The sequence below is a fragment of the Mauremys mutica genome, chromosome 13, assembly GCF_020497125.1.
Source record: "Mauremys mutica isolate MM-2020 ecotype Southern chromosome 13, ASM2049712v1, whole genome shotgun sequence".
NCBI lineage: Eukaryota > Metazoa > Chordata > Testudines > Geoemydidae > Mauremys > Mauremys mutica.
In genome coordinates, this window is record NC_059084.1 from 32,748,610 (window position 1) to 32,762,810 (window position 14,201).

The window sequence follows — 14,201 nt, forward strand, 5'->3', positions numbered from 1 at the left end:
TCCATCCAGCTGATAACAATATTTCTTCAAAAGTAGTCTAATCACAAGATCTCACTGAATGTTAACTATATGGGAAATCTGAATATCTGTAATTAGGTTACTGATATCATTTGGGACAGAGAAAAGGCTGAACAGAGGGTGCTAACTTTCTCAAAGAGCTCATTGTTAATTAACTTTAACTTGTAAAATAACTAATGGATTTACTTGTAAATTCTCAGAAAACTCACTCTGTTCCCAAAGAGTAATTGTTGTACATTTGGGGAGAATTGCTTTAATTGCAAAATTCATCTCAATCTTAACTGATGCTTCCTAATGCCAGCTGAGTCCAGTAGATACTGTTCACAAGCTTACAGATTTCTCAACAGCACATGACAGTAAAAGAGAGAGATGGTAACAGGAGGTGTGGCAGCAAGAAATCAGAGAATCATAGAAGGGTGGGACTGGAAGAGACCTCAGTAGGTGATCTAGTCCAGTCACCTGCACTCAAGGCAGGACTAAGTAATAACTAGACCATTCCTGACAGGTGTTTGTCTAACCTGTTCTTAAAAACCTCCAGTAATGGAGATTCCACAACCTTCCAAGGCAGTTTGTTCTTGTGCTTAATTACCCTGACAGGAAGTTTTTTCCCAATGTTTTCATAGAATCATAGAGTCTCAGGGTTGGAAGGAACCTCAGGAGGTCATCTAGTCCAACCCCCTGCTCAAAGCAGGATCAATCCTCAACTAAATCCCCAAATTCCTAAATGGCCCCCTCAAGGATTGAACTCACAACGCTGGGTTTAGCAGGCCACAAAAACCCTCCCTTGCTGCAATTTAAGCCCATTGTTTCTGGGCCTATTCTCCTTGTAACAACCTTTTATGTACTTGAAAACTGTTACCAGGCCTTCTCTCAATCTTCTCTTCTCCAGACTAAACTAACCCAATTTTTTCAATCTTCTTTCACAGGTCATGTTTTCTAGATCTCTAATTATTTTTGTTGCTGTCCTCTGGACTTTCTCCAATTTGCCCACATCTATCCTGAAATGTCGCACCCAGAAACTGGACACAATTCTCCAGCTGAGGCCTGGAGTAGCGTGGAAAAATTACTTTGCATGTCTTGCTTATAACACTCCTGCTAATACATCCCAGAATGATGTTTGCTTTTTTGGTTACACTGTTGACTTATATTTAGCTTGTAATTCACTATGACCCCCAGATCCCTTTCCGCAGCACTCCTTCCTAGACAGTCAGTTCCCATTTTGTATGTGTGCAACTGATTGTTCCTTCCTAAGTGGAGTTCTTTGCATTTGTCCTTATTGAATTTCATCCTATTTACTTCAGATCATTTCTCCAGTTTATCCAGATCATTTTGAATTTTAATCCTGTCCTCCAAAGCACTTGCAACCCCTCCCGGCTTGGTGTCATCTGCAAACTTTATCAATGTACTCTCTATGTCATCATCTATCATGTGCAGAGGTATGGCAGTATGCAGAATGGTGGCAGGAGGCATGACAAGAGAATGCTTCCGTAGGAGGCACAGCACTAAGAAGTATGGCAGTAGGAATGACAGCAGCGGGATTGGCAGAAAGAGATGGAATCAGGGAGAATTGTAATAGGGCATCACAAACAGATCCTCCATGTCTCTCTCCTATTGTCATGCTTCCAGCCATCATATCTCCTGCTGCCATGCTCCCTGGTATAATGTTTCTTCTTCTTGCCTTTTGATGCAGCATTAGTGACAAAAGTACATTTGGGGCAGACACTTTTCACAAAGGGTTGTGGCAGTGTGGGATCAGGCAGTGAAGGTAGGTGGATAGGCAGCAGTAACTGGACATGTGAGGAAGAGTCTGAAATCTATGATCCTTGGAATTCTTGGCAAATCTCTTTGTAATTTCACCTAAAAGTTCCAGCTTTGTAGTGAAAGATAGGGCTTATCTACACTACCCTCTGAATCAGCAGGCAGTGATCGAATCAGTAGGGGTAGATTTATCACGGCTAGTATAGACACGATAAATCGACCACTGAGCACTCTCCCATCGACTCCGGTATGCCACCAGAATGAGAAGCGCAAGCAGAGTCAACGGGAGAGTGTCAGCTGTTGACTTACCGCAGTGAAGACACAGTGGTAAGTAGATTTAAGTACGTCAACTTCAGTAGCTGAAGTTGCATATCTTAGATCGACCCCGTGTGGTAGTGTAGACAAGCCCATAGTGATGAGTAAAGCTCAGAGGTTTGGGCTGAAGAAGTTCCCAGCAGTTGCTTATCCAAATTATCTGCATTAGAATCTGTGAGATGAAATTAAGAAAGGGGGAAATTCGGCTGTATTTTCCCTACAATGGCTGGGAAGACAAGCTGGTCTTGCTCATGTCTGAAGTACATGACTCTATGGTTCTTTGAGCTACATAATTGGGTTGCAAATCTCCTCAGGGTGGTTTTTACTATGGTACTGAGTTCCTTCTGCTTCCTGCCCCGCCCCAGGCTTCAAGAGTTGTCAACAACCTCCATCAAACAGAATAAGAAACTTCACCACATTTTTCTACCTTCAGGAAAGGTTGTGCTGGTTTCAGTCCAAGGGATGGGGGAATGTTTTTTCTTTTTTTTTAGACAAACCAATGTACTGATCAGTACAAAAAATCCTTATGTAAGTTCAGCGAGCCTGTTTACATAGCATACACAGAACAATGGCGTTTTTTCTTTTCTAATAGCTACTTGAATATATAGCACTTGTGTGTTGGTGATAACCATGAGGCAGATTTCAGAACTATGGGATAAACTGCAGAGCCATGCATGTTAAACCACCTCACCTGCTCACTGATCTATCTCCCCAGGACTTATTCTAATACAGTATTACAAAGCCCTGAGCAGCTTCAGGCAGCCATCACTTTAAAATGTATATCAACCTGCTGTATCCCAAATGCAGAATTCTCATCTCCCCCAGCCCTGTTAAAAAAAAATAAATCACACTGGCACAAGGCCCAGGATGAGCCATAGTCAGTCCTGCAGGTAGAGGCTTTATACCATTGGAAAGGGATCATACATTGGGAAGTTACCTACAATAGTTTTTCTAGATCTAAAAATATAATTGCCAGATTCTCCATTATGATCAGGCACCTTTGAGTTGCACAAGCAGCACAATAGAGCTGGAGTCTCACTGTGTTTCACCAGAGGGGTGGCACCCCTCTAGCATAAAACCAGCAGAAGTCAGCTTCTGTGCCAACTGCCCCACCCCACTGCAGCACATGGGGCGAGGTGAACAGAGTGGGGCTTCTCACTCCGTTGACCCACAGTGGAGGGATTCAAAAAATAGTCCCAAGACAAATTCATACCTTAAAATATTTCTAAAATAGATGCAGCATGCACACATTACAGTGCAGTAAAGGTTAATGGCACTCATTTGCAATCACCACTCTCATTCCACACTCAGTCTAATAAACCCTTTACCTCCCGCCCTACCATCATGCATTCTCTCAGTAAATATTTCTTCTGATACTTCCGCTGTGAACAAGTGCAACTGGAGGCAATCAAAGGTACGCACACAAATATGGTAGAGACACCTTTAGCACCCTGCCTTACTGACAACTCCCTTTCCATTGTATTTATTGTACAGGATTCAAAACAAATGATGTTAGTAAAATTATAATTGTGCAGATTAAGAGAGCTAGCTACACCACAGCACTGTGTCAATAATTTATTACATTGTATGCTGTTATTGAGTAATTTTACTACGAGCACTGGAGAACAGCTTGAACCTTATACAGAGTAATACAACTTGCAACATACCAGTGGATAGGGTGAATAGTTAAGAAAGAAATGAAGCTTGGAACAAAACATACATTGAAACAAATATGCTTCTGCATTTATCTAGCTCCATGTACAATCGAATACTAAATCAACATATTATATTTAATGATTTTTTTCATATACACATCATTTTAAGAGCTAATTGGAAAAGTTCATTTTACAGTGTAACTATTTACACCAAACGCTGAGTGTTTAGGGACATTATTTTCTCTTACAGACATTAGTATTCTCTTCACACATTTCCTAATGGACATGGTGGGGAAGATATTGGAAGTGGGACTCAGACTTGTCTTAAGAACAACATTTAAAGGAACAGTAATGTATTTTAAGAGGTGTATATGCTGCTTATTGACTTTACATTTAACGATATCCTTAGGGATTAAAACAGCAGAGTTTTTTGTGGTATGGAATTTTAATTTCCTTGGAAGTGATCTTTAGTGAGAACAATTCTCTTGTGATTATGGAATTCTTTACCCAAAGCCCCATTCTGGGCTAAGTTTGGAGTGTGACAGTATTGAACTACTGCTAAAATGTGTCTACCACTAAGAGACATACAGACACAGTATGATTTTAGCAGATTGTTTCTTATTACCATTGTTGTAAACATACTTGTGCTAGGGCTAAGAGGATTAGTTACTCTTGTTTGAGAAGAGGTTCTTGTCAAGTTTTGTAATTATCTTTGTTAATGTATTAATGTGAGGGATTGTGCTGCTACCTACAACCACACGACTCCACTACCATGTCTTCATATTGTTTGTAGACCACATTATTTGCCGAGTCTATAAAGAGAATGCTAATAGGACTCAGTCTAGTTGGAACACAGCAGGTTGGAGGAGTCGATTCTGGGTCCATTGAGTTCATTAACGTTTGGATAACTGCGTGATTGGTGGGTTCTAAATGAGATCGAAGAGGAAATTCACAAAGCCCTTCACAGTGATAAGCTTCATATTCCAGAGGGGCTATTATCCAGTCATCCCAGCCCATATCCTTAAAATTCACATGGAGAGCTTTTTTACTGCACCTTGCCTTCAGGTTCTTGTTGGGCCTCTTCCCCTGTCTCGTTGCTAAAGGAGCTCTTCTCTTCCTCCGCTGATTGAATAAGTATTCATAAACAGTTTTGTCATCTTGGCCTGATCTCGCCTTGATTTCATTGAAAAACAGGTCCCTTTTTTTTGTCCTCCCAAATACCAAGAAGAGAGCCTTTTCGTTGACCTGCCTCCCTGTTCTATTCAATCCCATACTCCTTAGATCAATAGCTCTCCCCCTATCGAAAGCTTCGAGTTCGAAACACAAGTTAGCTGAGTTTTTAAAATTCCTAAAAAGTTTCCAAATGTCAAATACTTCCCATTTTGGTGTATCTGCAATGCTGACAGTGCGAGAGTCCAGGAGAGTTGCTGCTTGTCTGTTTGTGGGGCAACTGAACAATTTCACTTGGGAAGTTTTCCCAGGAGAATGAGGCTTCCAGGTCTCAGAGGGCTTTTTCCTTAATATCCGCAGCTCTGCCCCCAACAAACCATCTTTTTCTAATGCACTGATGTCAAAAACATATTTTTGTTTTCTTATGGCTGGAGCTCGGTCATCTAAAACAAAACAAAAACCACACACACTTTTAAGTTTATTGTAAACAAGAATGAGTATTAGCTCTAAAATTCCTCCTGTTACTTCTGAAGTTTGCTCATAAATTCATAAGGTCGCTCGTTATTAGCCCACAGTCTTGGAAGTCCTAATAAAGAGCCTTTTAACCAATACAGACACAGTCATAAAAATCTGCTCTGAGCTGAGTCTCAGAGGAGCTTAATGACTCGGTAGTGAAATGGCATTCTGAACGCTTCTTGTTTCAGCCAAAGAAATGTCATCTCACCTGTGTGTATCAATTGGCAGAGATTCCTCCTTCAAGTGTGAGACTTCACAGTGCTTAGCCACCACTTACATTCTTGAAATAGGACTGAAGTGGGGCTTAAGTGGTGCCTGGACCTCATGCTGGCCCCCTGTACAGAGGTGAATTTCACTAATAGACAGTACAATGGTTAATGTGTCCTTTAAAATCCAAATCCTCCAGGAACTGCCAGGCACCAGGACAACTGCTTCATTAACTACACAAGACTCACAACTTATTCTGACAGAGCAAAAAATATAACCCCCAGAACCATTGCCTGGTGAGGTTCATAAGAAGCATTATTAAGAAACATGGCTATTTAAATTCAGCATGTTACATTGCCATTGCCTTCCAAAGGAGAATCAAGTATTTCATGTGGAATGCAGCTCTGCTGAACAGCATTCCATGTCGCTACAGCAGCCAAATTGTGATCATTAAATGCCTTCTGTGTCCCCATTCTAGACTGGATTGTCAGGTGACAGCTCATCATTGCTCGCTCATCCATAGCATTCCCAGGAGCTGCTCTCCATGGGCACCATCGATGCTCTCTGAAATCCCTGAAAAAACGCATCCTAACATCATGGAGAGCAGCATTAGGCTCTGATTGCCCTACCTGAGCAGTCAGGTGAACACCTGATCTGGGACACTGTCCATCTCACTAATAAGAAGCTACGTGATGAACAGGAAATGAAGCATGTTCATTTATTGGAGGAAGGGGTGCACTGGGCTAGCTCAATTTTCTCAAAATTTTCCACAATCAGAAACTTGTGCCACAGAGTCTCAGGTCTCCCCTTGAAGAGGCCAGCATTTTCACAAAGCAGCTCTTTGTTTTGCTCCTGGAAAAGCACAGAAATAGCACTGTCTTTATGGCCCCATATGCCTGTAGACATATGGCTAACAAGAAATAAAATGGTATTTTACCAACTACTGTAGTTTAAGTATGAAAAAAGCTTCCGAGTCATATTTTCAAAGGTGTTTAGGCACCTAAACATGCAGATAGGCAGTCAGTGGGTTTTCAAAATCACCTAGGCATCTAACAGCCATTCATTTCAATAGAAGTTGGGTGCCCCAGTGCTTTTGAAAATCCCATTAGGCACCTATCTGCATCTTTAGGCATCAAAAAGCCTTTGAAAATATGTCCCTAAATGTTTTGCTTAACTAGCGTACAAATACTCCTGCTGTCCTGCTGCCAGAAGAATCTGCTAAGCTTAAACTGAAAAGACAAAAACTGCCTATAAGTTACATGATTCTGATTACATTCAGATCAGTCAAGCTAATTTTTAATGAGCATTCTTTTTCAATTAACAATACATGCAGACATGCATCACGCACATACCAATGTCTCACACACACACACACACACTCATAAATGCTGTAGCTCCTTTCTTACCTTGTCCTTTATCTATAAAGCTTGTTATTGTATTGGCAAGTCCAGTCTCCAGTTTTACACTTCCATTAATGCCTTTTCTTTCTGCATCCGAGAGAGTCCTGTAGAGGGAGAGCATGTATTCATGTGGCGTTATAGGGGGGTGTTTGAAAGTCTCTTTAGGCTCCCTTTGTGTTACAGGCTCTTTAGTCTTTTTGGTTTTGTAAGAACTGGCATCAGTATTGCCTGTGCCAGTTTTTCTGAGTGAGGCTTTGCTGCCAAGGTTCTGAACCTTTGGGGTCACTGTCCTTACTCCAGATTGTCTGTGTGGGGACTGCCCTGCCTTTGTGTCTGTAGTCCCTTCTCTAGAGAGACTCTTCTTTGATTCATTATTCTTTGCCAAGAGAGCTGCAGCTTGAACAGTATTGCTTTTAGCTCTCGCCTTTAAGGTCCCAGCACTATATCCATGGTTTCCAGTCCTAAAGGTACCTGCCCTTGGCGAGGGATTTGTCTCTTTTCCTTCTGCTTTTAACAATCCTAACCTGGATCCTGGATTACTCTGACCTGCTTCGGAATCACTCCACACTACAGAAACTAGAACCAGGTAAAACCAAATCAAGTGCCAAAGCAATAAAGTGAGAAAGTGCGAGATTTTCATCCTCTGCTCTTCCTTTGAATGCCACTAAAGAAAAAATCAGAAAAGGTTCCTCCAGTTTGGCATAAGAAAACATGAAAGAAATTAAAAACTGAAGTCAGCAGGAATAGTTTTCTTTTAAGCTTAAAACACTTTAAATCTGTTTGTTTAACATTTGTATCCAGTCCCATAGTGGAAATGCTCATTTATTCAGATCTAATCTTCTCCTGGCCTCAGTTAGCAGCTAAAAAGAACTTGTTCTTGAAAAGAGAAGGTTTACCACCCCTTTTTCTTCTGTAAAACTGACTGAAAGCTTGAAGGAGTCTTGTTTAAATCTGAAGGGTTTTTTTTCCAAGAAGGAAGAATGGCGTAATGCTGCCTCTGTGTTACAAGTTTCTTTTTCTTTCTTTTTTTTTTTAAAGTTTTGAATCCTTTCCAGTGAAAATATTTCACACACAGAGACCTGCAGGTGCTTAGAAATTTTTTACAAACCTGAACTCAGGAATTGGAAACGGAATTCCAACAAAAACCTATTTAATTACTCTCTGATGTCATGCTGTCTAAACTAATTTAACTGCGATATATTTCTTTAAAAAAATCTTCTTTACCCTTTCCATTAGCATGAGTCATACTCTGCTTCATGTGAAACAACTCTGTGAGATCAAAACTCCAGAGGATGCCTTTTAAAGTGGCAATACGACCTTTACATTAGCCTTAGATGAACTTCACTTTCAAACAGAACAAAGTACGAACTAACAGTATGAATCTTGTACAGAATCTGTTAGAATAAATACATTTAAATATCTTATGATTCATAAGACATATTTCAAACAATTCTGAACTTGGAATCTTTTCCTGATAATTGCAACAGTGAAGTTGCTTTTTCATTTGGCAACTGAAGGACTTTGCTAACAAAGTCATATACATCCATTCACACAATGAACATATTTTGAAGCCATTTACTGTTACACTTTTAGAAAATAAAGTTAATTTCAGTTTGATGCAAATACTTGAAGAAATGAACTGAAGCCTCATGAAATACAGAGGGAGTGTTTCCCTGTTTTGTAGACAGCATTTTCATGCCTCTCCAGATTTCCCCATTTCTGTAATATTCCCTGACTGTAGAACTTACCTATCAGTTCTGATTCTGTCCAGAATTAAGCAGCAGTGTCCCCTGCAGGAAAATAGAGTTTCTGTCAACCTAAGGCACTGAGGGAGCAAGAGAGACAGGATTCTAAAACTCCCGGTCACAGGCTTGGTTTACACTAGCAAGTTATGTTGGTATAACTAAATCGCTCAGGGGTGTGGAAAAACCCCTGAGCCACATAGTTATACTGACCTAACCTCCAGTGTAGACAGTGCTATCTCGATGGAAGAAGCCCTTCTGTTGGCGTAGGTAGCTGTGACACCCTGTATCTTGGGGTAAACACCCTGCACCCCCATGTTCATCCTTATAATATGATTGTGTTGTATCCAATGCAAAGTTTGTCATGTCGGGGGTCTTCGGAAGGCTCATGATGCACTGAGCATTGTTGTTATAGTGATGTTATAGGTTGTAATTTCATGTATATAGTTATGAGGATGAAAATGTGTCCTCATGGCTTAAAACAAGCCCAGGCAAAACTTTCCAGGAACTCTCCAGTTCACACCTCATCAGGGCATGTATGGGACAACCCAGCCCAGCCTCACAGGAACAAAGGACACTGACCTAGGCAGCAACAAGGGATCTGTTGGACTCTCGAGTGAGTCACCACCTTCCCTTGGTCAGTTTGGGACTGCGATGAGGTAATGCTCACCTGACCCTGAGGGGGGGGAGGGGCAAAGCTAAAAGGGAAGAAAGAACATGATAAAAGGGAGAGACATTTGCCATGCTCTTCCTCTCTCTTCCACCTCCATCTACAGACACCTCCAGCAAGCGACTGAAGGGGAGAGCCTGGCTGAAGGGCAACTAGCCAGCCTGTGGTGAGAAGCATCTAAGTTTGTAAGGGCACTGAAAGTGTTAAGATCAGCTTAGAATGTGTTTTGCTTTTATTTCATTTGATCAGATCTGACTTCTTGTGCTTTGACTTATAATCACTTAAAATCTAGCTTTTGTAGTTAATAAATTTGTTTGTTTATTCTACCTGAAGCAGTGCGTTTGGTTTGAAGTATGTCAGAGACTCCCCTTGGGATAACAAGCTTGGTACATATCAATTTCTTTGTTAAATTGGCAAACTCATATAAGCTTGCAGCATCCAGCGGGCACTGGACACTGAAAGACGGAGGTTCCTAGAGTTGTGTCTGGGACTGGAGATATTGGCTAGTGTCATTCCGTTGCACAATCCAAGCAGTTTACATGCCAGAGGCTGTGTGTGAACAGCCCAGGAGTGGGGGTTCTCACAGCAGAGCAGGGTAAGACTGGCTCCCAGAGTCGGGGATTGGAGTGACCTAGCAGATCACCGGTCCAGATAACACCAGAGGAACATCACAGTGGCACAGCGAGCAGGGTGTATGTACAGCTTATTACTCCAGGCGGAGATCACACTTTAAGCACTGATATTTGTGATTTTAAGTGAGTCTTAAGTGCAGTGGCTAAGGACAGTCAGGATGAGGTCACAGTTTTGTTATTTTCTGTTTGTTTATTTTGGGTGAGAGAAATAAGCACAAGAAAGCAGAAAAATGACTACCAGTGAGGCAGCTACAAAACTAGAGCTGGCAAGACTGGAAACGGCAGAGAAGGCAAAGGACCGCGAGTTTCAAATGGGGTAGTAGAAATGAGGCTCAAAGAAGAGGAGGCTGCACACAGAAGGGCTATGTAAGAAAGAAAAAGAGAGAGAGAGAAAACACCAGCTGGACTTGCTAGAGAAGCAGAACCAGAGGCCCTCGACCCCAACAACTCCCATCACTCCAAAAACCCACAAATGGGAACAGTTATGCCCTGCATACAGTGAGGAGGACGATATTGCTGAATATCTGACTTCCTTTGAACGGCTGTGTGTAATACATGAAATCCCTGATAAGAGAGTTCCTACCCTGATTGCAAAATTACCGGTAAAGCTCAAAATGTATTCAGTGGAATGCCTATTGAAGATGCTTTTTAGACTATTGTAAATTTAAAGATACTGTTTTGCAAAGTTTTCCGATTACCCCTGAAACATATAGGGTTAAATTTAGGAATTTTGAGAGGGATATTGGCATGAGTAATGGGGAATATGTAAACAAAATGAAAAATTTGTTGGGAAAATTGGTGAGGGGTAAAGAGGTGGCAAGTTTTGAAGGAATGCTTGATCTTGTTGCTCAGGAGCATTTCCTAAGCATATGTGGGGCCGAAGTAAAGTGGTGTCTATGGGATAAAGATGTAAAGACTGTGGATGAGATGGCTTTTTTAGCTGACGCCTTTGAACAGACTCAGGTGTCTATTAAGGGCAGGCCACAGAAAGAGGGGTTTAAAACTGGTGGGAAGGGAGGATCCCATTTTGACCCTGGGAAGAGAGAAGGGAATTGGGATCCTAAACATTCGCTTACCCAAAAACATCCCTCTACTAGTAACTCCCATCCCAAATCTCCTGTAAAAGCAGAAGAGCCCAAAAGGTGCTATTGGTGTAATTCCACTGATCATCTGAGGAATAAATGCCCTGTGCTAGGAGGAAGCAGGCAACCAATAGCTCATGTCAGTTCTGCTGTCCTCAACACAGAAACCCCTCAGGCAATCGAAACCTATCATGTTGGTTTTGTGAGATTAGCCACTGCAGAACCAGACATGGAGCATGTTAAGGTTGTCAAAATTAATGGCATGGAGTACTTAGGGCAGACGGATACAGGGACCCAGATCTCTCTGGTTAAGCAGTGTGTGGTCCCAAAGGCCAGTATGCAACGTGGCCAAATGGTAGAGATTGTGAGGGTGGGCGAAAGAAGATTCCTCATACCATTAACTAAAATCCCTGTGGTGTGGGAAGGTTTGGAAAATGTTTTGACTGTGGGAGTAATGGAACACCTCCTAGTTATGATTTTTTCTGTGTAGCTCAGGTTGAAGTATTTGCCTGCAGCAGGAGGGAGTGTTATGCGGGGACCCCCAAGGGAAAGGGTCAGGTCTCAGCAACTGCTGAGAGAATGGGAGAGAGTCTCCTTGATTCTTCTGCAGCAGGGGAAGCTACATGCTCCCAGGTGGGAGTGTGATTGAGACCGACTCCTGCACTGCAGCTAGAGGCAACGCCATATCAGGAAGGGATGGGGGTGTAATGCCTGCCAAGGAAAGACCTGTCCAGGTTGTTAGCTGCCAGCAGGTCACAGCTGAACCAGAGACAAACCCGGCTCCAGGAAGCAGAGAGCAATGCCTCCCAGAGGAGAGCCCAGAGAAGGGGCAGGGATCTCAGAAACCACTGAGGTGGGTGAGGATTCCGGTGACTCTGTAACACAGGGAAGCAGGGTGCTTCCAAGTATGGGAGGGGCTGAGGCTAGCCCCTTTCCAGCAGAAGGCAACATGCCCTCAGGCGCAGGGGCAGGAGAGGTGTTGTCAGTGATTAAGGAAACTGTTCCAGTTGTTAGCTGGCAGAGTTCGCAGATGAACGAGAGACAGAACCCTTCCTAGGGAGCACAGAGAAATGTGTCTTAAGAGGAGACCCTGAGGAGGAAACTGGGGAAGGAATAGTGGGGGTACAGGAATGTCTCCTCACTAGTCACTTGGGGCAGGATGCCCAGGACACTAGGAGGATGGCTGGGTCAGCATCTGTGCATCCAGGCACTCAGCCTGTGACCCAGGTTTTGAGAAGGAACTGGGTAACTGCCTGCTGGATGGGAGAAGTCACACAGCTGAACAGGGACAGAGAAAGGGGTGGCGGACGGTACCCAAGGCCATCCTTAGGCATGCTAAGCATATGCAGCTGCGTAGGGCACCATGAAATTTGGGGCACCAAATTGCCCTAACTTTCATGGTGCCCTAGGCAGATGCGTGCTGCAGACACGGCAGCACCAGCCCCGCGACCAGCCCTATGCCCTGGCCGCCTCCACCCCCCACGGGCTGCGCCCACTGCAAGGGGCAAGGCCATCCCTAGGGGGTGTGAGGCCCCGGACAACTCCCTCTGCCCCACCTCTTACCTTCCCCCCGCTCTGCCCCCAGCCAGCCCCCATTCCACCTCTTCCCCCAGCGACCCTGCATTCACTGGAGCGCCAGGAAGCGGGGCAGCCTGGCCCCAGCCAGCTCTACTCCGCCAGCTCCCAGCCGCAGCGCTCCACTTCCTGCCACTGGTGAGAGCAGGAAGGTTGGGGAAAGGATGCCCCCTGCACTCGCCGGCAGCGGGAAGCGGAGCAACGTGGCCCCAGCCCACTCTGCTTCCCTTACCCTGGCCCCGGTCCCAGCCGTGTCGCTGGGGGGTGGGGGGAGGTTAGGGAAAGTTCCCCCCCCCCCGACTCACCAGCTGTGGGAAGCGGAGCCCCGTGGCTGGGCGCTGGTGGAGTAGAGCTGGCTGGGGCCGAGTCTCTCCACTTCCCGCTGCCGGTGAGTCAGGAGGGGAACCTTTCCTTACCCCCCCGTCTCCGAGCGACATGGCTGGGGACAGGGCAAGGGAAGCGGAGCGGGCTGGGGCTGCCGGCAAGAGCAGGGGGGTGTCCTTTCCTCAACCTCCCCGCACTCACCAGCGGCGGGAAGTGGAGCGCCGCGGCTGGGAGCTGGCAGAGTAGACCCAGGGCGAGGGAAGCGGAGCAGGCTGCTCCAGGTCCCCCGCTAATCCCCCGGGCCACTCTGGGCCTGTGGGCCCCCCAAAAGTGCCTGCCCCACAGCTCCTTCCTCCCAGACACTGGGGGGAGGCCTGGGGGGCTGCATAGGGTACCCAAATGGCTTGGGAGGGCCCTGACGGTACCCCAATCCAGGTCCCAGTTTTTCAGGAGGCTATTTCTGATATGTTTTTGGAAAGTAACTGTCTCTCTTTACATCAAGATGCAACTCCAACGCCTGGGACAGCAGAAGAGTTGAGACCAGGAAATTGCCAGTTGATAGTTTGTGAGAACACAAATGACTCAACTGACAGAGAAGGGGTGTTTCCCCCAGGCTGGCAAGAGACAGGAAGCAGTTATGGAAAAGCTGCTGGGAAAAGGTGAATCTGATCAAAGGGTAAACACACCTAGCCCTGAAAGCACAGGTCACAGCCCTCTAGGGGGGCAGGGAAGGACCCAGTGCTGGGAGGGGGAAACACCGGGTAACCCCAAAACGGGAGCTGGATTTTCTGCATATGTACAGTCCTGGGGTTGGGAGACCACTCCCCAAAGGGCCAGCCAATGTGCCAATGTGCAGGATCCACCTGGACCCTTATCTTGCCAGACCCTGAGATACCAAAATTCCAGAAACATAATTAAATTAAGAGCCCACACAGAGGGGAACATTGGAGGGAAAGAAAAGCCAGTGACTGATTACATGGTGGAGTGTCAAAGGACACCATGGGTAATGAACAAACTAACTTCAAACTACGCTCTTTGAACAGAGGACATGGTATCGTAAAGATACTTGTAAATGCACATCTGTGATAAAATTTTTGGTATTAATGTTAACTTTTGGGGATAAGAATTTTGACGTGG

General features: G+C 44.5%; 1 protein-coding gene across 1 annotated transcript; it reads right to left on the reverse strand.

Moving 5' to 3' along the window:
• Positions 1-3,761: 3,761 nt before the first annotated feature.
• GDF5 (growth differentiation factor 5) lies at positions 3,762-9,098 on the reverse strand. The gene is made up of 4 exons (XM_044985820.1): positions 9,000-9,098; positions 8,788-8,864; positions 7,046-7,143; positions 3,762-5,359 (listed from the first exon to the last, which is right to left on the reverse strand). The coding sequence occupies exons 1-4, from the start codon at positions 9,096-9,098 to the stop codon at positions 4,491-4,493; spliced, it is 1,143 nt and encodes a 380-aa protein (XP_044841755.1). The 3' UTR covers positions 3,762-4,490.
• Positions 9,099-14,201: the final 5,103 nt, after the last annotated feature.